Source organism: Balaenoptera musculus, chromosome 3, assembly GCF_009873245.2.
Source record: "Balaenoptera musculus isolate JJ_BM4_2016_0621 chromosome 3, mBalMus1.pri.v3, whole genome shotgun sequence".
NCBI lineage: Eukaryota > Metazoa > Chordata > Mammalia > Artiodactyla > Balaenopteridae > Balaenoptera > Balaenoptera musculus.
The window spans coordinates 116,358,486-116,382,606 of NC_045787.1; the positions used below are offsets into that span (position 1 = coordinate 116,358,486).

At 34.6% G+C, this 24,121-nt stretch overlaps 1 protein-coding gene across 12 annotated transcripts in view; it reads left to right on the forward strand.

The window, feature by feature from the left end:
- The window catches only part of LOC118891978 (ankyrin repeat and KH domain-containing protein 1), a 120,834-nt gene that overhangs the window by 14,319 nt on the left and 82,394 nt on the right, over positions 1-24,121 (forward strand). For all 12 annotated transcript variants that reach the window (XM_036845942.1, XM_036845943.1, XM_036845945.1 and 9 more), the window contains exons 2-7: positions 9,340-9,493; positions 13,519-13,675; positions 14,397-14,544; positions 15,274-15,421; positions 16,808-17,041; positions 19,554-19,648. In XM_036845942.1, the coding sequence (XP_036701837.1) occupies positions 9,340-9,493; positions 13,519-13,675; positions 14,397-14,544; positions 15,274-15,421; positions 16,808-17,041; positions 19,554-19,648 (936 nt within the window). The remainder of the gene's footprint in view (positions 1-9,339; positions 9,494-13,518; positions 13,676-14,396; positions 14,545-15,273; positions 15,422-16,807; positions 17,042-19,553; positions 19,649-24,121) is intronic.

Consider the following 24,121-nt stretch of genomic DNA (forward strand, 5'->3'; position numbering starts at 1 on the left):
TTTTAATTTACTAGTTATTTTGACTCTGAATAGTGAGAATCTGTACTATATTTTAGTACCTGTTTTGCTTGAGACTTGACTGACAAGTTAACAAAGAAAAGTTTATTTTCTTTTAGGTTGAAGAGACCATTATTTAAGGCTATACTTACATCAGGTGCATGTATTTGACCTATTACCACCCCCCCAACAAAATTTTGAATAATATGATAACAGTATCAAAAGTACTTACTACTATGTATTATCTCCTTGTTAATCTGTTGAAAGCATGCTCTCATTCTCTACAGAGGAAAATCAGTGTTTAGTTTGGGGTAGGGCCTCTTTTTCGTGAACAGACATCTTGCATAATAAAATTATATCTTTCAGAGATTAGAGTCCTTGGCACTCTGTTTAAGAATTCTGATTGGTATCGTAGGGTAGATTCCACAATAATTTAACTAGAATCTACTATTTGTTAAGCTTAGTGCTGGGCTTTGGGATTACAAAGATGAAAAAATGTGGTCCCTGCCCTTAAAGACATTAGGCTTTTCAGGAACGTGAACATTTCAGAGAATGTGAAAACAAGGTAAATTATTTATTCAAATTATATTTGCCCTTCTAAACTAGTTTTATATAATAACAAATTGTATTTGAGTATGTGTTCTAGGCATGTGTACCTTAATTGCATCACCTCATTTAATATTTTCCTAGTCTTGTGACAGTCCAAGATCCTAAACTCAATATATGGATCATTGCCCTGTGTTAGTTGGATGATCACTATAAAGGTTGATGTTTGGATGTCTTACTTCAGGAGTTTGATGGACTTTAAGTGACAGGTTTAAAGGGGCAATGATTTAAAATGAAAGGATACAAAGTTCATCAGCATAAGATATTTGAGCAAAACCACAACTGCTTCATTATGTTCTATAAACTCTCCAAGCATGTCCTGCTCCAGAGCCTTTGGCATTTGCAGTTGGCTCTCACAGGAGCATTCTTCTCTTAGATATGCGTGTGGCTTCCCTCTCTCACTTATTTTAGCAGTCTGCTAAGAGCCCTTCCTACTGCCTACTGTATGTACGTTCCATAAACATCTCAGATTCACAATTCTAAAACTGAACTCATCCCTTCCCCTTCTACCCCTATCCCTTCCCCATCCCACCTTTGTAAATTGCATTGCCCTAAAACTAGTCAGTGTAGTCAGAAACCTTGAAGCTTGCATCTGCTATCTCTTACCACACACATCCAAACAGGTACTAAGTCCTGTAGGTTCTTTCTTAGCATCTTGTTTGTCTCTTTCTCTGTATTCTCACTGCTTCTGCTGTAAATCAAGCCATCATCTTTCACCTGAACTTATTGTAGTAATCCCTGGCTCTATCTACTTCTGTGATTATACCTCTAATTCTTCGTTTACCCTGCTATCACGGTAAGTTCTCTAATGCCAGTTCAATCATGTCACTCCTTTGGCAAAAAGGCTTCCCATTCCTTAGATAAAGAATAAATCAAATTCCTTGGTATGGCATACAAGATTATTTAGGATTTGGCTTCTGTCTATTTCTATCCTTGCTGTATCCTACTTTATTTGCTTTTTATATTCCAGCCATACCAAATTGCTGTAGTTCTCTGAACATATCAAGCTATTAAACGTCCCAAGTAATTTGCTCTCACTGCTTTGGCTTCTAGAATCATGATAATAACTACTACATACTGAGTGTTTATTGTCCACTGGACTAAATGCTTACCTTTATGTTCTTAAATAAACTTTACAACTACCATATGAAGAAAGTGATATTATTCCCAATTTACAGATGAGGAAACTGAAGCTTAGAGACATTGTATAATATGCACAAAGTTGTACATCTAGTGATGGAGCCAGGATTTGAATCAGGTTTCTTGGAATGTAAAACCCATGCTTATAACTACTACTCTACACTGCAGCTGTCACTAATGGCCCCGTTCTCCATCCTGTTGGTTACCTTCTTGTTCCAGATCATCACCTCTGATTTCCTTCATTACTACCCCAACTGGAATTGACCATTTCTTCCTTCCTCTGTGTTCCCATGTTGTCTGTATATAACTCCCTGTTAAATAGCATCTGTAGTACTTTATTGCATTTATTTGATTATATGCCTTAATGAGCAGGAATCATGTCTTATTTATTTTTGTGTTTCCCATATACAGTAGAATGTCTGGCACTTAGTAGGTGCTTATTAAATGTTGGGTTTAATAAGCCAATGTATGTTGAATATATGTATAGTGTTTAATATGCTCAGATTACTTGTTAGCCTAAGACAACATAATGGGTTTTATATTTTTGTGGAGTAGAGAGTAAGAGTATAGGAACACAAGGTCCTTAGACAAAATGACCTTAATAATAGTAGTAATGGTAATATTAATAGTAATAATAACTAATATTTGTTGAGTGATTACCATGTATTAAGCACTGTTGGTACAATTTTAGATATAGTATCTTGCTTAATCATCAATAACCCTGTGATGTAGTTACTACTATTATCCTTATCTTATAGCTGAGGAAAATGAGGCTAACAACGGTAAAAAGTTAGCTAAGATGGCACTGTGAACAGTGGGCTAGTGTTCTAAGAGTCCTTGCTCTTAGTCATTATGCTCTCCTCCCGTTATTGGTATGAATTGGAGGTTTATGGGTGTTTGAGGCTCTTTTTAACTTATTAAAATTAAGTATTTCTTTGGTGTGTTTGATGCTTATTTTTTTATTTAGGGTAATGAGCAGAAGCCAGGACTTCTTTCTAACCTCAGTCTTACCCATTTATTATGATAGGGCAAATACAGAATAACATTTCAACATTAAGATTTTCTTGGACTTAATTGCCAGGTTCTTCATTCCTTGTGACTTTCCTAATGAATATGTGAGGAGTCTTCTCTTTTTTTAAATGTATTGTGGCACAAATTTTGTTGTATGTATGTTGGTCAGAAATAATGTAGTTGTACTGCCAGAAATTACTATATAAAAGCATGATTTGTCTGTCTCTCTAAGAACTCTGGCAGAGAGGAGTTTGTGGGCTTGATAATCTATTACATTTAATTTAATTTAAAGGTTTTTCCTGACATTGCTGTTATTGTTAAACTGCAACATCATGATGCTTGTAGATTCTCTGTTTACTTCATTGGTTAGTACGCATTTGTTTTAGTCATACTACACTGTTTAGAAGAGTCACTTAATACAGTTTGGTGTGGTGAAAAGGGTGTGAGCTTTGGAGTCTGAAACATGGCTTCAGATACCTGTGTGGTTATGTGATCTTGGGTAAGTCACTTAACTTTTCTGAGTTTCAGTTAAAATGAAGATGTTAATCTACCTCACTGAGTAGTAAAGATGATGGAGTGGAATAATATATGGAAAATGCACTTAATGGTAACTATTATTTTTTTTAAAAAAAGCCTTTCCTTTCTCCAATGTTTAGAAACTTCAAAAAATAATAGATTCTGTATTAAAACTATGGTTTAGAAATTAAGTGTTTGTAGTTGACTAAAGTGGAGGTAATTTTCTCCAGCTTTAACTGAGAATTAGGAAAAGCCTGATGGTTCTCTCTTGTGCTGTTTAAACTAATTAACTTCAGAAATCCCAAGGTAACAGTTATGTTTTTTGAGAAGAGGATTGTGGATCTGAAATTGGGCATACAGTTTCCCTTGTAGAAAGAAACTTGAGCACTTTTTACGATGAGGCATATGGCCTTTGCATTTCATTACTTCCAGATGTTGTTGCTGATTGTATTGGGCCTTACAGTATCAGCAAAACTCGTTCCTAAATTTATAATTATTTGGTCTCAAATTGCATCTGTATTACTTTTTCCTTTTGAGTGGATCTTGGAGCATGTTTGTGGTGGATGCAACTGTTGAAACTTTGGAGTAACACATTTTTTGCAAAAAGGAATTACTATGTCTTTCAGTAATTATCTCTTGGAATGCTGACCCATCCTTTTTGCTGCTCCAAGTAGAAATCAGTAGTAAGCTACCTGCATTCTAAAATTGGTATGATTCTGATTTAAAGACTTTGGGTGGGGAAAGGTAAGACATGTTTATCTCTCCAAATGTTAACTAAGAGAGAAGAAAAATAATAGCAAGTACATTTTAAAAATATATATTTTTTAGATGTTTAAATGTTTTATTTGGCTTTTCCTTTTTAATTATCAAATCTGAATTTCTTGAGGAAGCTTTATTTTTGAAGGTTTATAAGAAGAGGTGGTGAAAAATAAAGATTTAGCCTTCCTCTTGAACTTTCTCATAGCTCTAGTTGGAATTCATGGGAGTGATGATGATTCTTTTTTTTTCTTTCTGGCTGTGTTGGGTCTTCATTGCCGTGCGCGGGCTTTCTCCAGTTGCGGAGAGAGGGGGCTACTCTTCGTTGCGGTGCGTGGGCTTCTCATTGCGGTGGCTTCTCGTTGCGGAACGTGGGCTCTAGGCGCACAGGCTTCAGTAGTTGTGGCACATGGGCTCAGTAGTTGTGGCTCACAGGCTTTAGAGCACAGGCTCAGTAGTTGTGGTGCACAGGCTTAGTTCCTCCGTGGCATGTGGGATCTTCCCGGACCAGGGCTCGAACCCTTGTCCCTGCATTGGCAGGCAGATTCTCAACCACTGTGCCACCAGGGAAGTCCCGAAATTTTGGGTTTTTCTGTTGTTGTTTGTTTGTTTGTTTCTTGGTGGAAGTGAGTTTTGGCCAAATCATAGCTAGGTTAATAAATGATGTTTTCCTAATTAGATTTTGGCCAGGGTGACTGAGGTTTTTTTTTTTTTTTTTTTTTTTTTTTAGGTGGTAATAGCTGAGTCTGTGGTTATTCTCCCTAGTAACTATTGCCATCCAGTGGTTCATTTTGAAATGTCATATGGGACAAAATGCTTGTTCCCCTTTTCCTCCCTTCTACCTTTGTTTAAATTCTAGTTGAATCTAAAAACCACACATTTTTTTCAGAAGAAAGGAGGGAGAAAAAAGACTTTTGAGGAGGAAGACATAAAGAGTTTGCCTTTAGCGTTTTAGAAGAGATAACCTATAAGGGAAAAAACAGGTAGTTTTTTGTGGGCCAGATTTCCTCTCATTCTTTTTCCTCCATGTTTTATTTTTGTACCTAATCAGAAGTAGGAAAAAAATCTGCCATGTTTAAGACTTGAAATAAACTTTCTTGCCATTGGTTAAAAACAGTACCACTATAGGTTGATGTTTTATGTTTGCTGCTGAATGTAGCTGCTGGATAGAGATGAGCTGTGTAACTACCGTTAAGCAATAAGGAAATTTCTGTGACCCTTTAGTTGTATGTAGGAAACTATGAGCCTTATATATTCATTTGCATGATGAAAACTAATTTCATTAGATATAATATTACTTTGAACTTATCTATTATTTAGACATTTTTTTGGTGTTATATCACTGAGCCTTTATATGAAATGTATGGTATTGGTCTTACTATTTCCATGTAGCTATAAATGGTTTCCATCTTGACTGGCCAGATACCTTTTGAGGTAATGCTGTTGCAATCGGCATTGCAACAATATGTGTTTCAGCAGGTTTGTCAGGTAAGATAGTTATGAACTGCCAGAAGCAATCCCCCAAATAGTCCCAAAGTAATAGGCATAACTGGATATTTTATCCTTTTATTGAATCCACATTGAGACAGGCTTTTAAAAGTTTATGGAAAGTAGGACAAAAAAGTATGAGAATTGAATGCCTTTTGGCACATCTAATCGACACAAATATATTCAAGTCATTTATGTGTATAGTTATGTATAACTTATTCTGGGAACTTAAGATTTTCCCCACAAGTGTTACAGATATTTCAAATTTGATCTTGTGGGTCAGAACTTAAATATAAAATGCCTAAAACTACATTTGAAAATTCAAGTGATTCTCACAAAGAAAAAAAATTGTAACTATGTGAGGTGATAGATGTTAACTAAACTTATTGTGGTAATAATTTCATAATATATACTGTTAGCAGTCACTCCCATTCTTCCTTTCCTGACTCTTCAGGAGACCATTAATCTTCTTTCTGTCTCTGTGGATTTGTCTGTGCTGGACATTTCATATTAATGGAATCGTACAATATGTGACTTTTTATGTGTTCTTGCATGCTAAGCATGATATTTTCAACGTTTGTCAGTGTTACAGTGTGTGTCAGTACTTGGCTGAATAATATTCCATTGTATGGATATACCACATTTTGTTTATCCATTTACTAATTAACAGACATACGGGTTTTTTCCCACTTTTTGTCTACTATGCATAATGCAGCCATGAACTTCTATGTACAAGTTTTTGTATGAACATGTATGTTTTCAGTCTTCTTAGGTATATACATAGAAGCGGAATTACTGGGTCATATGGTAATTCTGTGTTTAATTTTTGAAGAACTGCCAAACAGTGTCCCACAGTGGCTTCATCATTTATACTTCCACTAGCAATGTACAAAGGACCTTACATTTTTTAAGAGTGGATCATTCATCACTTTCTAAGTGCATCTTCAAGCCCATTTTTTATTTCATTCCCTTACTCTCCACCCACATGTCTGACCACCTATTGAAATTCTTTGCATCCTTCAAAGCCTAGCTCAAATGCTACTTCTTGTACAAAGTCTTCTTGGATTACTGGGGCTGGAAGTGATTTCTCTTTAATGCATATAGTTTTACCATTTATTTCTCTTGGAGGCCTTTTGTGATAGTTGTTGGTGTCTTTGACATTTCTCCTACCACATTTTTGTACTGTCTTGGTATTGTACTTTGTATAAAACAGGACTTCAAAAAAAAAACAAAAAACAGGACTTCAATAAATATTGGAGAATGAATGGGAGAGAATTGGAAATCCTTAACTTGGATTTTTAAAAAGTTACATAATACATGTAATCTGTATTTGTCTCTGTAATATGTGTAATACTACATCAGACCAGTGCTTCTTATAAAATAGACATATTAACATCTAAATACCATATTTAATAAATTTCAGAATTTGTAATGGTGGTTTTTATTTGTCCTTACAACTGGCAGGTATACGTATCGGCAAATATGTAATAATTTCTTGCGCTTGCAACAAACTCTTTGTTGTACAAGCAGTTACCTTTCAAAACATTTGAAAACTGGTAGTCTACATTTGTCTGCTGGCATTGATCTAGAATGACATCTTTGTCTGTAATTATATATTAAAGCATCTGTATTACAACATAGTACATGGCTCAATGTTACTGGGTCTGAAGTTAAAGATTTATTTTATAAAAATAAAAGTACATCACTAGATAATAAAATATTGTTATATCCACATCATTTTAATTTTACTGTCTTTGTTAGGATATCTTTATTTGGTCTCCATTGTGAAAATTGATGACCAACTAGTCAAGTATTCCAAATAATGTAGTCCAAATACTATGGTCCTTTGTTTATGAATTTGTTAGGTAGTATCTGTTGCCTAGTGTTTAAGAGTTATATGGCCTGTGTTTGAAACCTGGCTTTGCCATTTATTAGCTGGCAGAAGTACTTAACCTTTCTGATCCTGTTTTTCTATCTGTCTACAAGTATGTTAACCTCCCTGGTTAGACACTTTTTTTTTTAATATAAATTTACTTTATTTATTTTATTTTTGGCTGCGTTGGGTCTTCATTGCTGCACACGGGCTTTTCTCTGGTTGCGGCGAGCAGGAGCTATTCTTCGTCGTGGTGTGCAGGCTTCTCATTGTGGTGGCTTCTCTTGTGGCGCACGGGCTCAGTAGTTGTGGCTTGTGGGTTCTAGAGTGCAGGCTCTGTAGTTGTGGTGCATGGGCTTAGTTGTTCCGCGGCATGTGGGATCTTCCCGGACCAGGGTTCGAACCCATGTCTCCTGCATTGACAGGCGGATTCTTAACCACTGCAGCACCAGGGAAGCCCCAGACATATTTATATACTACAGACATATATAGGTATATAAATATGTACTCATGATTATATATACATGAGTACTCATGTTCATGTTTGCATACATATACATACATACTTTTAGCAAAATAAAGATCATACTGTTTTAAATCTTGTGGTTTTCACTTAATTTTATGACTGTTTTCTTATGCCATTAAATATGCTTCAAACACATTGTTCTTAATCACTGCATAGTGGTCCATTCTGTGAATGTACAAAATGTACTTACCAAATCCCCTATTGTAGTTTTTTTCACTTCATTTCTGGAATTTTAATTAATGCTGCAATGAACATTCTTGCACATTTTTGTCTGGCATTCAGATAATTTTTTAAGGATAGATTTTTTTTTTAAATGGAATTACTGGGTCAAAGGGCATGTGCTTTTTAAACATAAATTTATTTATTTATTTATTTATGGCTGCATTGGGTCTTCGTTGCAGCACATGGGCTTTCTCTAGTTGCAGTGAGCGGGGGCTACTCTTCGTTGCAGTGTGCGGGCTTCTCGTTGCAGTGGCTTCTCTTGTTGCGGAGCACAGGCTCTAGGCGTGTGGGCTTCAGTAGTTGTGGCACTCAGACTCAGTAGTTGGTGGCTCTCGGGGTCTAGAGCTCAGGTTTAGCAGTTGTGGTGCACGGACTTAGTTGCTCCGCGGCATGTGGGATCTTCCTGGAGCAGGGCTCGAACCCATGTCCCCTGCATTGGCAGGCGGATTCTTAACCGCTGCACCACCAGGGATGTACGGCATGTGCTTTTTAAAGCATTTTGATATACATTTCCAAATTGCTTCCCAGAAAGGTTGTGCATATTTTATTTGGTAAGAAAATTTAGAATTAACTTGATTTGAAATTAGAGGGTTGCATGTTTATTTTCGTAAGTTGATTTTGCTTATAGTATTCATTTCAACAAACATGTATTGAATAACTACTATGTACAAGGTATTCATAGGCTCAGAGGATAGAGCAGTGAACAAATGGCTATGATTCCTAACCTAATAGAGTTTTCCTGTCTAGAGCACTTAGGATATTTGACAGTGGATTAAATCTTCTTTAGTTTGTCAGAATTGAATATATTAATTGGAAGAGAGGAGAAACGATACTTTAATGACCTATTTATGCTATCTAGCCTTTTTACTATCTACTCCTGCATACATCTTCCTAGGGGCTATGTTGATGTACTTGTTTCATTTTAAAAATGCTGCTTTTCAGGCTCTGTGGTAGGCACAGAAGATTCATTGCTCTCCAGGAAACTTGAATCTGGTGTGTCTGGGTTATATCTGTAGTCGTGTCTGAAGATAAGCAGATAGTCCGGAGGCTCCCTCAAAGTCCCTCCCCATAACCCCCTGTTTCTACAGTAATTTATTTGGTTACATTTGAATTCCAAATCAGAAGTCATATTACCTTAAATTGCTGTTATTCTAACAATATTAAGATCAGCTTCATGGATATTGCATCTTTAATTCCTAAACAGGTTGAATCATTTATTTTGGACCAAGAAGATCTGGATAACCCGGTGCTGAAAACAACATCAGAGATATTCTTATCAAGTACTGCAGAAGGAGCAGACTTACGCACTGTGGATCCAGAGACACAGGCACGACTAGAAGCATTGCTGGAAGCAGCAGGTACTTTATTTTTTGTTTTCTCTTTTTCATCTTTTTAAAAGACTCCAGGGAATACCCTGGTAGTTCAGTGGTTGGGACTCTGTGCTTTCACTGCCAAGGGCATGGGTTCGATCCCTGGTAGGGGAACTAAGATCCTGCAATCTGCATGGCATGGTTGGAAAAAAAGAAAGACAAAAAAAAACCCCCCAAGACTCCATCTCTATACAAAGTTATAAAAGATTATCCCCAAATTATATATATTATATAAAATTTGAAATCTGTAGAATTTGTTTTTTTTTAAATTTCCTGAAGAAAATGTTCACATTTTATGTTTAAAAAATTCTTGGTTGAAAGTTCTCAGTGAGTGATTTCTAAGCTCAACACTTTTTTTTTTTAATTGAAGCATAGTTGATTTACAATGTTGTGTTAGTTTCAGGTGTACAGCAAAGTGATTCAGTTTTACACATACATATATTCTTTTCCATTATGGTTTACTACAAGGTATTGAATGTAGTTCCCTGCTATACAGTAACATTAACCATTTTTTAAAAATTTATTTATTTAATTTATTTTTAGCTGTGTTGGGTCTTCCTTGCTGTGCGTGGGATTTCTCTAGTTGCGGCGAGTGGGGGCTACTCTTTGTTGAGGCGCGCAGACTTCTCATTGCGGTGGCTTCTCTTCTTGCGGAGCATGGGCTCTAGGCACGCAGGCTTCAGTAGCTGTGGCACGCGGGTTCAGTAGTTGCAGCTCGTGGGCTCTAGAGCGCAGGCTCAGTAGTTGTGGCGCATGGGCTTAGTTGCTCCATGGCACGTGGGATCTTCCCAGACCAGGGATCGAACCCATGTACCCTACATTGGCAGGTGGATTCTCAACGACTGTGCCACCAGTGAAGTCCCAAGACATATATAGTATGTTAGGAATGTGTTTACTTTGATGATTCTTTTTATTCCTTTAACTTTCTCCTCTTATGAAAAAGCATAGGTAAAATTTATAGCAGATTGACTTTTAGTCCATCTAATGTGTCTTTTTGGAACTGACCGAAACTTAAAATTAGATTGAACAAAACAATTTAAGTATCTAGCAGAAGATGGTTTTAGAGCAGACGGTTTAATTTAAACCTTTTTTAAAAAAAGGTTCCATTGCAGGGGGCAGAGGTTCGATCCCTGGTTGGGGAACTAAGATCCTGAGGGCAGTGCAGTGTGGCCAAAAAAAAAAAAAAAAATCACATTAGTAATTGCTTTGGTGTCCCTCCCTTCTTTGGATTTATTGTGAGTCTCCTACTTGTGATTTAGGGATAGTCTATATAAGATTCCTGAAATAGGAGTGACATGGCCACCCCATATATATATATATATATATATTTTTTTTTTTCCTGTGCTTTAGAACCAGCTTAGAGCAGAGAGAAATGTGGAGAAAAGGCATTTTTCTTCTCCATGTCTTCTCTGGACTAAGTTACTTTCCTTCCCTAAACCAAGCTTTGTTTATTGGTGATAGTACATCTCCTCTCTAGTTTAGGCTGACATTTCACTCATACTGTGAGTACTACTCCAAGACCCCTAATTAAGGATTTTAAACCTATTTCTCTTTTTTCTGGCCACCTCATGAGTCTCACTCAGGGATGGCTCTTTTCTGGTACATTGAGCATTTTTCTTTAGGTTCATGGTTAAGTATAAGTACTTATATACTTATACCTTATACAAGATACCTTAGAATTGCTTGCTTTTCTTACCTATACTGTGAGAGAGAAAATAAACCTTGAAAATCATGTCTTCCAGGAGGTGTCAGAAATTACTGAATTTTAAAATTTTCTGTGTTTTGACAATTTAAACTCCAGGCATTGTTGGATATGATATTTATCTAAAGAAATTGTCAGATGTTTGTTAAAATGATGTACTCCTTTGAAGCCCTGTGCAAGTTAGTTGGCTTAATGAATACTTCTTTTTGTGCATTAGTATTTTCATTTGCTTTTTGGACATTGTGTTGAGCCTGTAACATTTAAGACTTATGCATTGTTTTCAATTATGAGAATGTGTTAGACGTTACTAGGCTTCTTAAGAAGATAGAATTCTTAATGCTATTTTAACCAAAAAAATTGATGTTGAAAATATTTTTTTCTTTAAGATTCTTTGAGATTTTTAAAGAAAATTAAGAATTAAAGAAAATTAAGAAAATTAAGAAGAATTTTTAAAAAGTCTTTTCTAAATTATAAATAATATATAAAATAGCTAAAACAATATGAAATGTATTAGGTAGATTGTAAAGCCTGCCCATTGTAAAGGTTTACATATACTTCCAGACTTTCCCTTGTAGTTATATAAATACATGTATATGTTTGAATATACATGATTTTTTAAAAAATGAAATTAGATCATATTATAGAAATTATAATTTTCTTTTTTTCACTTAATTTATTGTGGCCATCCTTCCATAACAGGATATGTTGCTCTTTCTCCTTCTTTAAAGGGTAAGATAATATTCTGTTGCTTGGATGCACCACAGTTTATTTTACCAATGGCTTATTGAAGGATTTTTACGTTATTTCCAGTTTTTTTGATATCACAAATAATGCTGTAGTTCATATCCATGTATATCTATAACTTTACTTGCTTGTGCAAGTATCTTCATAGGACAGATTCCTAGAAAGTGATATTGCTGGGTCAGAGGACATTTTTGCATTCAAAATTTTGATAACTTTTTTCAAAGTGGTCCCTCAAGTTTATGCCAGTATACATTCCTATCAACAGCTTTCCTCAGTCTTCTTTTGGTCAATTTCATAGTTTGTGTTCATTCAATATTATCAATGAGTTGTGCGGTAGCTCTTTATAAATGATATAAATTCATTGGGTGTTAATTTTTCCAGTTTTTATTTTGCCTTAACTTTATTTATGGTGTCTTTAATTATATAGAAGTTTTTATTGGAATTAAAAATGTTTAATATCACATTTACTAATTTTTTACTTTATAGCTTTTGTGATTTGGTCTCATGCTTAGAAAAACCTCCTCTACATCAGCAATAGAAAAAGACTACATAGTATAATAGTACTTTTCAGATTTCACTTAAGTCTACCTAGTATTTATTTTTGTAAATGGTGTGAATTTGAGATCTTACCTAATTTTCAAATAACCAGTTTCTGAACAATATTTATGAAATAAGCCCTCCTATCTCCACTGACTTGAAATGTCACCTTTATCATACATTGAATTCACAAATGATCTAAGTTCTTTTTTTGTTTGCCTCTATTATATATCCTTGATAGAATTATCTTTTTTCTTTGCAAGAATCATACTATCATACTGTTGTAATTGGATAGCATCACAATATATTTTTTATCTTATTGGGCAAGTTTCCCTTCCTTTTTTTTGTTCTATAAAATTTTATTGACTGTTTCTCATTTTCAGCGGTAACAGGTGGTGATATTATCAACAAAATTTTGTTGCAGTAGTCACTGATTCCTCACTGAATCTAGAGAAAAAGATTTATTGGCAACTTAGACTTACCATATTGTGAGCTCTGTAAGGACAGGAACTATGTCTTATTCCTTTCTGTCCCCCTAATGTCTGGCACATCATAAGCACATAGTAAATACTAAATATGAGAATTAATTTATTTTAATTTACACTCTTGCCCCAGAAAATGGTTCTAGGTGGCTGTTCAATCAAAGGAAGAAACTGTTGGATTGTTTGTTGTAATATTACAGAATAGCCCCTTCATTACTACTGAAAATAGATAGGATCCTATACTAGAGATCTTATGCTGTGATTGTACTTTGATAGAAATCTCATTCATTCATTACAGTAAGCATCATGTTAAGTTATGTTTGGAGTTAGGTAGAGGACAAATTAGTATTATGTGCACTGTAAAGATGAAAAGAGTAAAACATAGGTGTTATGCAATGGCCTTTTGACATTAGTGACAAAATTGAAATTATGAGCCTTGCATAATGGAGATTATGCCATTTTGCCCTAGGGAATAGTGTTTAGAAATGTAATTACAGTTTACACATTTATGCTTTTTCTTTCCCCGAACTGATTGATGCACACTGAAGGAATTGGCAAATTGTCAACTGCTGATGGTAAAGCCTTTGCAGATCCTGAGGTACTCCGAAGACTGACATCTTCAGTAAGTTGTGCTCTGGATGAAGCTGCTGCTGCACTGACACGGATGAGGGCGGAAAACAGCCACAATGCAGGACAAGTAGACACGTATGTGTTTAATGACTTCTGCTGGGTATTCAATTCAATATCTGGTTTTCATTTCTAAGGAAGTTACTTATTCTGAAGGTTATAGTAGGAAACTCTAAACTGACTGCCTGAGTAATAATAAATGAAATGGGTTGTTGATGCAATAATCTAGGTCCTTGTTACTCAAATATGGTTCATGGACTAACAGCGTCAGCATCATAGAAATTCAGAATTTCAGGCCCCATCTTGGATCTACTGAATCAGAATCTACCTTTGAACAAGAAACATGGGCTATTTGTATGCACATTAAAGTTTGAGATTCACTGATTTTGTTAGTCATTCTGCAGTAAAAATTTTACTTAGATTTTTACCTTCTATTTCATCTAGTCACCTCACTGTTATCAAATAAAATTTTAAGACATAGGATTATATCCCAAATGTCTTTGGGAATCATTACATTAGTTTAAAAAATTGTGCATCTAATGCTGTATAAAGTTCATTTAAAATTTAATATGACAGTATGTTAGGACATTTTGAAAGATAAAAATGACAGCTGTTTTCATATTTATTTATTGCCTTTCTGGCTTGGTTCACATACATGAAAAATTAGTATTGCAAACAAATACTCAAATAATTTTCTTCTTACCATATCAGCATTTTTCTATATATGACTAACTGTATATATTTAATGTAATTCGTTATCATAGGACCTTGAGTCTTTCTTTGTTGGTTTTGTTTTCAGTCGCAGTCTGGCGGAAGCTTGTTCAGATGGGGATGTGAATGCTGTTCGTAAATTGCTAGATGAAGGCAGAAGTGTAAATGAACATACAGAAGAAGGAGAAAGCCTGCTGTGTTTGGCTTGTTCAGCCGGGTATTACGAATTAGCACAAGTAAGCAGAAATAATCTTTAGTGATCAAAATTGTGGAAGGGTTTTGATGTTTTGTTTATTTTTATCATTAATAAAAGAAATTATCATTAGAGGCCAAGGTCTTTCCTTTTTGGCAGTAGGTAAAATAGAAACTGATACATAATTAATTTTTGTTGTCTGTACATGCAACTTGGCATGGTCTGTTTTTTTCTGCCGCTTGCTTACTCAAAAATAGTCCTAATGAATAAGAAAAACAGAAATAATAATAATAATATTTTAAACTTGCCTTTAGAAATAATATACAAGTATAATGAAAGATATTGATTTATTTTCATTTCATCTAGATTATCCCAACTCTTTTAGTTTGTTTTTTTTTTTCCTGTTAGAGCAATTTTGGGAAATAACCATGTGTTTACCAGTTAGTTTCTGTCTTGTGAGTATAGTTTTGCTGTTCTCTTGCTAGATAATCCTGAGCATAACACTAATTCTTTGACAGGAGCAGTTAAATTGTATAATTGGATGGTTAATGTGATTACCTACTTTAAGATTACTAGGTAATGGTATTGTAAAATATAACATCTAATCGGGTGTTTTGAGCAGTGAACATTGGCATATTTTCCCAAAAGGTGATTATTTTTTATTTTTCCTTGCCTCCACTCTAAATATCTTCCCAGATTCAGTATATTCTCTAGAAGTAATATTAATAGTAAGAATTGACAGTTTCTCTCTGTGTGCATATGTGTTTTAAAGGTATTGCTTGCTATGCATGCTAATGTTGAAGACAGAGGGAATAAAGGAGATATAACCCCCCTAATGGCAGCATCCAGTGGAGGTTATTTAGATATTGTGAAATTATTACTTCTTCATGATGCAGATGTCAACTCCCAGTCTGCAACAGGTATGTGGAAAATGATGTGTTAATTTGAGGAAAACAAATTGATATAAATAACTATAACCTGAGAGATAAAAATTTGATTCCTAGGGAAAACTGGTTGTAAACATACAGAAAAATCATAGCCCTTGTTTAGAATCTCTGAGTAAAATATAGATTAATTTGATATCTTTAAAAGTCTTTGAAACACTCTTACATTCTATTTGGTCAAGATTGACAGTTTTTTTGCTGGGGACAATTTCTTTTTTGCCACAATGATATATAATGTACAAAGAGGCAAATTTATGAACTGTATCTTTCACAATTTTTTATCTCATTTAAATACAACTCCCTTATATAGATTAACCTGAGAGTCAAAACCCTATAGAGTTTTTTCTGTCAAGTGTACAGAATGCATTTACTAATGAGATATTCTGTGGCAGCATGAAAGCTACTCTAGTAAGGTTCTTTATAAGCCTCGGTCATTTGTCTTGAGTTATAGGTGTACATTTAGTAATGAGATTCCTTGGATTTAGTGAGGCAGGCACATGGTTTAAAATACAGTTTCAATAATGAAAGCATATCAGTCTTCCATACCATTAAGTATATATTAAATGTAGCCTAATTTATTTTTTAAATGACCATGACTTCTTAGAAAGGATTGAAGGTTACTTTGCTGACCACTTTGTCTTAGTCATAGTAATATTAATATCCTCCATGTCTGAGACTGTTAAACAGTTGAATTCTGAACAAATTGGGTTTGAAATGATAGTTTTCTTGCTGAACCTTTAAAACAGTCTTCTTCAATCTCATACTGTTGGGATGGTTAAACCATCTCCCTACTCCCTTTAATAAATAAAAGTCCTCAAAACAAAATCAGGAAAGGAATAAGTGGCAAGTCAGGGAATAATGACCTTTTAAATAAATTTTTCTTTTGAAGGAATTATGCTGAGGGGGATTTATATCTGTCTCCCTGGGTCTCATAAATGTAGACTAAACGAATAAATGTGTAAAGATAAAGGAGACGTAAAAGAAAATTAAGAAATGAATATACATAGAAAGAAAATGTTAAGTGTTTCTAAGTTGTACGGTGTTGAAAGAAAAAGCAGTAACTTTGAGTGGTACATTAAAATATTTTATATTAAAATATGTTGAAAGTGATTTTTCAAGATGGCACTTAATCTTATTGTACAAGCTAAGGAAATATGGAGACAGATGAATTGGTTTGTTTATAATAAGCCTTTTAATTAGCGAAAAAATTAAGATGATGCTTCTAACCAATACAACAAAAAAATGAGATAATGGTTCTAGTGGTTTATGTAAGGTAATTGAAGAGATAGAACTAGAGCAGTAGTATAATCGTAATTATATCAGTTTTATCATAATTTTTAATTTCTTTTTGTTCTTTTTTAGGAAACACTGCACTAACTTATGCCTGTGCTGGAGGATTTGTTGACATTGTGAAAGTGCTACTTAATGAAGGCGCAAATATAGAAGATCATAATGAAAATGGACATACCCCCTTAATGGAAGCAGCCAGTGCAGGTCATGTGGAAGTTGCAAGAGTTCTTCTAGATCATGGAGCAGGCATCAACACTCATTCTAACGAATTCAAAGAAAGTGCTCTTACACTTGCATGCTACAAAGGTACTCTATAAATATATATATGTTTATAGGGTTTTTTTCATAGCAACTTTGAATATTTAAATATTTGAATATTGAGTATTTGAGTTAATTTTATATTTCTTATACTTTTCCTGTGCTATAAAATTATCTAGCTTCTAAGAGATTATACAGAAAGTCCATTTTAGCGTGTATTTCCTAAAGTATAGTTTCATAGTATATGTTTTTTTATTATTTTAATTCAAATTTATTCAACTAGCTATAAGGTCAACCAAAACTCTTAGCACAGACTTAGAGGGTTTCCATTCTTTAATAACTTTTGTTTTATATGATTTTTTCCTACCTTTATTTTAAAAATAATACACACTCAAATAATAATAATCACACTTGATATAGAAAACCTGAAAAACACAGAATAGTGTAAAGAAGTTTTACAATGACATGTAATGCTACCATCTAAAGATTTAAAAAGCATGTAAACAATATTTTAGTATATTTACTTCTAGTTTGTTTTTTAAGTACATTTATAAACAAATATATATACACTTGACTCTTACAACATGGTATTGAACTGCACAGGTTCACTTATACACAGACTTTTTTCAGTAAGTGTGTACTATAGTACTAAACAATCCAAAGTTGGTTGAATCCTCGGATGTGCAACTGTGGATACGGAGGGCCAACTGTGAAGTTATGTATGGATTTTTGACTGCACCCTAACCCCCCACATTGTTCAAGGGTCAACTGTATATATACATTTTTAAAACTAAACAATCATACTCTAACACTATTTTATAGTCTGCTTATTTTACTTAGCAATACATCATGAACATATCCCCATCTCAATAAGTATTTTTGTAATACAACTTTTGATAGACACATGGTATTTCACTATTTCAAAAGGAGTAGATTTGGCTGCATATGTCACAAAACCTAAATTAATGATTTGAACAAAAGAGAAGCTTATTCTTGTTTATAGAAAACAATTCTGGGAATTCCCTGGCCATCCAGTTGTTAGGACTCTGCGCTTTCACTGCCGAGGGCCCGGGTTCGATCCCTGGTTGGGGAGCTAGGATCCTGCAAGCAGTGTGGCGTGGTCTAAAAAAATAAAAAATAAAAAAGATTAAAAGAATAAATAAAACAATTCCAAGCATAGGCTATCTAGAGCTAATAAGGCAGTTCCATTGTTATCAAGATCTCAGCATTCTGTTTTTCTGCTCCACCATCTTAGTATGTGGTTTCTATTCTCAAGGTTACCTACTACCTATAATCAAAGATGGTAGCTAGGGCTCCAGCAATCCATATTCTAGGAAGGATGAAGAGGGTAAGGGCAAAATGAGGAATGCCTTCCAACTTAGTAAGCTACCTTTAAGGAGTCTTCCTAGAAGTTCTGCCTTATAAGTCCCTTTTACATCTCATTGGCTACACATAGCAGCAAGGGAGGCTGGAAAATGTAGTCTTTTAGTCAGGAATGTTGCCACTGAGATGAAATCGGGAGTTCTGTTATTAAGGAAAAATAAGAGAATGTATATTGGGTAGGAAACTAGTGATCTCTGCCAAATACATCAAATGGATGCACCATAATTGCCTATTGTTGGACACTCGAATTGTTCCCAGTTTTTCACTATTATTAAAAACACTGTGATAACATCCTTGTGCAGACATCTTTGCCTAATCTCTGGTTATTTCCTTAGGATAAATTCCTGGAAGTGGAATTGCTGGGTCAAAGGGTATGGACATTTTTAAGGCTTTTGATACATATTGCCAAATTGCCTTCTAGAAAGGTTGAACCAATTTACACTCCCACCAGCAGTGTTTGAGAGTGCCCTTTACCCCACCCTACACCCTCACCAACACTGGGTATTATCATTCTTTTTAATATTTGCCATTTTGATAGTAAAAAATGGTGTCTTATTTTAATTTGCAGTTTTTTAGTAGGAAGGTTTAATATTTTTTCATCAGTTTAATATTCATTTTCACTTCTTTTTTTGAATTACCATTTCATGTCCTTCATCCATTTTTCTACTGGAGTGTTTGTCTTTTTCTTGTCGACTGTTATAAGGCTTTTTATATACTAAATGTATCAAGAGGGTTGAAATTATTTTGAATGGAGTTTTCTCTGCCTGCTCATTGCCACAGTGAGTTTATGGTTATTATTTTAAAGCTCTTTTTCTGAAAAATATGATCCAAACATACTTTACCTGGCATTCTATTTGATTTCAGTGTTTTGATTTATATTTTGTACAGAGTAAATCAAAGAATACGTATTATTACTTTATTGCTTTACTTGAATTAACGTGCTTTGGACTAATTCAATCTTTAAAACCTAGATAAGACCTTGACGAGAGCCTGCTTATTATTTTGGATTGGCTTTGTAAAATTGTCATTGATTTCTTTATTGAATGCAAAATAAGTTCTCTTGTAAATTTTTGTATAGACACCTGAAAGAAAAAGATTCCCTATTTTAATACTTATATATTAAATCGATAGTTCTTGAGAAATACAGTTTTAAAATTTGTGTTCTTTTTTTTTAAAGGCCATTTGGATATGGTTCGCTTTCTGCTTGATGCTGGTGCAGATCAAGAGCACAAAACAGATGAGATGCACACTGCCTTAATGGAGGCTTGCATGGTAATTTTAAGTTGCACTCACATGAGATTTTATGGGAAAAAAGGGTCATATGTGTTTCAGCCTTTGAAAATTATTTTTATTCTTTTGGAAAAATCATTATTATGAGATGGTAAAGATCTTGAATATTTTGTACATTATCAGAGAGGGAAGGGGAAGTGTATGATGTTTTGTTTATCTTTTGATGGTAAATCTGTTAATGTAGGAAATCATACAAAAGGCAGGCTTGGCTATGTCATTTTCAACACACTGATGTACTTTTATTTTCTTCCCAGTTTTTTCATTATGGTAAAATACACATATCATAAAATTTACCATGTTAACTATTTTTGAGAGATATTAAGTATATTCATAATGTTGTGCAACCATCACTACCATCCATTTTCGGAACTCTTTTCATCTTTATAAAACTGAAACTCTATATCCATTAAACAGCAACTTTCCATTCCCCACTTCTTCCTATTCCTGATGATCACCATTCCACTTTCTATCTTTATCATTTTGACTACATTAAGTGCCTCATGTAAGTGGAATCATACAATATTTGTCTTTTTGTGACTGACTCATTTCAGTTAGCATGATGTCCTCAGGTTCATCCGTGTTGTAGCATATGTCAGAATTTCCTTTGTTTTTTAAGGCTACATAATATTTTATTGTATGTACCACATTTTGCTTATCCATTTATCCACTGATGGACACTTGCATCGCCTCCATGCTTTAGCTATTGTGAATAATGCTGCTGTGAACATGGGTGTACAAATATCTGTTTGAGTCCTGTTTTCAGTTCTTTTGGATATATACCCAGAAGCGAGATGGCTTGATCATATGGTAATTCTATTTTTAATGTTTTGAGGAACCACCGCCATACTGTTTTCCACTGCAGTTGTACCATTTTATGTTCCCACCAGTAGTGTACAAGGGTTCTATTTTCTCCACATCCTCACCAACACTTGTTATTCTCTGGGTGTTTTTTCTTTCTTTTTCTTTTTTTTAATTTTTCTTTTTTTGGCTGCGATGGGTCTTTGTTGCTGCGTGCGGGCTTTCTCTAGTTCAGCTGAGCGGGGGCTACTCTTCATTGTGGTGCACAGGCTTCTCATTGCGGTGGCTTCTCTTGTTGCAGAGCACAGGCTCTAGGCGCATGGGCTTCAGTAGTTGTGGCACACGGACTCAGTAGTTGTGGCTTGCGGGCTCTAGAGCGCAGGCTCTGTAGTTGTGGTGCATGGGCTTAGTTGCTCCGCGGCATGTGGGATCTTCCCGGACCAGGGCTCAAACCCGTGTCCCCTGCATTGGCAGGCGGATTCTTATCCACTGTGCCACCAGGGAAGTCTCCTTTTTTTTTTTTTTTTTTTTTCTGATAGTAATCATCCTGATGTTTATAGTTTTGATTTTCATTTTCCTCACTGTAGTTTTGATTTGCATTTCCCTAATGATTAGTGATACTGAGCATCTTTTCATGTGCTTATTGGCCATTTGTATATCTTCTGCAGAAATGTTTATTCAAATCATTTACCCATTTTTTAATTAGCCTGTTTTTTGTTGATGAGTTTTAGGAGTTCTTTATATATTCTGGATATTAATCCCTTATCAGATATATGATAAATATTTTCTCCCATTCTGTGGGTTGCCCTTTTACTCTGTTGATAGTGTGCCCATTTATGCACAAAGTTGTTTGTTGTTTTTGTTTTTCTTATTCAAAAGTTTTTAATTTAAGTTCAATTTATCTATTTTTGTTGTTGTTGTTGCCTGTGCCTTTGCTGTCATATCCAAGAAATCATTGCCAAATCCAATATCATGAAGCATTAGTCCTGTGTTTTCTTCTAAGAGTTTTATAGTTTTAGCTCTTATATTTAGGTCTTTGATCCATTTTGAGTTAATTTTTGTATATGATGTTAGGTAAGGGTTAAATTTCATTCTTTTGCATTTGGATATCCAGTTTTGCCAACATCAGTGTTGGAAAGACTGATTTTTCCCATTTAAATCATCTTGACACTTGCCAAAAATCATCTCACCAATTATTTGACCCAGGTTTATTTCTGGGCTCTATTCTGTTCCATTGGTCTGTATGTTTGTCTTTAAGCCAGAACGACAAAGTTGTGATTATTGTAGCTTTGTATAAGTTTTGACATCAGGAAGTGTGAGTCCTCCAGCTTTATTTTTCTTTTTCAAGATTGTTTTGGCTATTCAGGTTTCCTTTAAATTGCATATGAATTTTAAGATGGTCCTTTCTATTTCAGCAAAAAACTCCATTGGGCTTTTTATAGAGATTACATTGAATCTGTAGATTGCTTTGGGTAGTACTGACATGTTTTTTTTTGGCAGGGGGTGCTGTGTTGGGTCTCGTTGCTGTGCAGAGGCTTTCTCTAGTTGCGGTGAGCGGGGGCTACCCTTCATTGTGGTGTGTGGGCTTCTCATTGCGGTGGCTTCTCTTGTTGCAGAGCATGGGCTCTAGGCACACGGGCTTCAGTACCTGTGGCACACGGGCTCAGTAGTTTTTTTTAAATGGAACTTTTACAATTTTAAAAAATTAATTAATTAATTAATTAATTTGGCTGAGTCGGGTCTTAGTTGCAGCAAGCGGGCTCTTTGCTGTGGTGTGTGGTCTTCTGTCTAGTTGTGCGGGCTCAGTAGTCGTGGTGCATGGGCTTAGTTGCCCTGCAGCATGTGGGATCTTAGGTCCCTGACCAGGGATCAAACCTGCATCCTCTGCATTGGAAGGTGGATTCTTAACCACTGGACCACCAGGGAAGTCCTGATCATGTGGGTTTTTTCCCTTATTCTGTTAATGTGGTATATCACATCAATCAGTTTTCATATGTTGATCCATCCTTGAACGCCAGGAGTAAATCCCACTTGGTCATGGTGTATAATCCTTTTAACGTGAGTTTAAGTCTTACCTCCTCTTTAATTTTGGGGGGAAAAATTTGAGAAGGATTGGTGCTAATTCTTCCTTAAGTGTTTAGTAGAATTTACCAGTGAAGCTATCAGGTCCAGGGGTTTTCTTTGTTGGGAGACTTTTTATTATTGATTCACTCTCCTTATTAGATATATGTCTATTTACATTTTTTACTTGTTTGTGATGTAGCCTTGGTAGGTTTTGTGTTTCTAGGAATTTGTCCATTTCTTCAAGTTTATTCAATTTGTCAGTATATAGTTGTTCATAGTACTCTTTTATAATCCTTTCTAGTTCTATACTATCGGTAGTAATATCCCCTCTTTCATTTCTGATTTTAGTAATTTGAGTCTCTTTTTCTTAGTTATTCTAGCTTTGTTGATTTTGTTGATCTTTTTAAAGAACGAGTTTTTGGTTTCATTGATTTTTCTCTCTTGTTTCTTATTCTTTATTTTGTTTATCTCTGCACTAATCTTTATTATTTCCTTCCTTCTGCTAGTTTCGGTTTAGTTTGTTCTTTTTTTTCTTTCTTTAATTGGTTTCTGGTTTGTATGATTTCTTAACCTGATTCTAGATTTAACACAATTATGATTAGGTATGTTTTTGGAAAAGGACAGTAACATGTAACCCTAAAGTAATGTATTTGGCTTTAGAGTTATTACTGATAAAACTCTAGTTTTGGAGATAACAGACATCTTTCTAAAGTTTTTGTAGCTTCATATTAAAACCTTATAAAGCAAATTGACTAATATAATCTATGGATAACGTAGAATGCATTTATTTGCTTCTTTCCAAGATAACCTAGAATTAGATTTATCATGCAAGCACTTATTACCTTTAATGCTGTTAACATAAAATCTTTAGTTTAGAACCTTAAGTCAGTCTCTTTATTTCATAACTGAAAGAACTGAGAAACAAAGAAATTGGGTAATCTTGTCCCAAATCATGCAGTTAGATAGTTAGATAGCAGATGTTGGAGTCCTGGGCACACCACAATCAATTGTGTAGGTTGTGCAACAGTACGTGGTAGCCCTTTCTAAGTCTAGGTCTTCTTTCCTCAGCTGAGTGTTTTTGCCACTAACATTACCCTGACTCTTATTTAAACCAAATTTTAAAAATAAGAATATTCGTTAGAAAAATAATAGAAAAAATTTTGACACTAAACATGAAATATTTTACATATGCCAATAATTTTTTACTAACAGTTGCAAAATCTATTTAATGTAAATTTTCTGTTGACAGCACAAATTTTCAAAATAAACATGTTTCAAAGGATATTACTTAGCAAATATATTCTTTTGTTGATGAAACAGTGCTGGATTCCAAAAACATATCCAACGTATTTGGTCATAGATCAGTTCAGGAACCATTTTTCTTCTACATCTGTAAGCACTTAGATATCATAGATATATGTATATCTACGAAGCATACATCAAATTCAAAGAAATCAGAGCAATCTGAGTTTTTAAGACAGGTTTAATGACAAGAAAATTACCTGGAAGTACAAATGTTTTTTGAGATGTGATTAAGTAAAGCACATTTTTGCCTGTGTTCCTTCCAATTGTATATTACTGCATAACAAATCA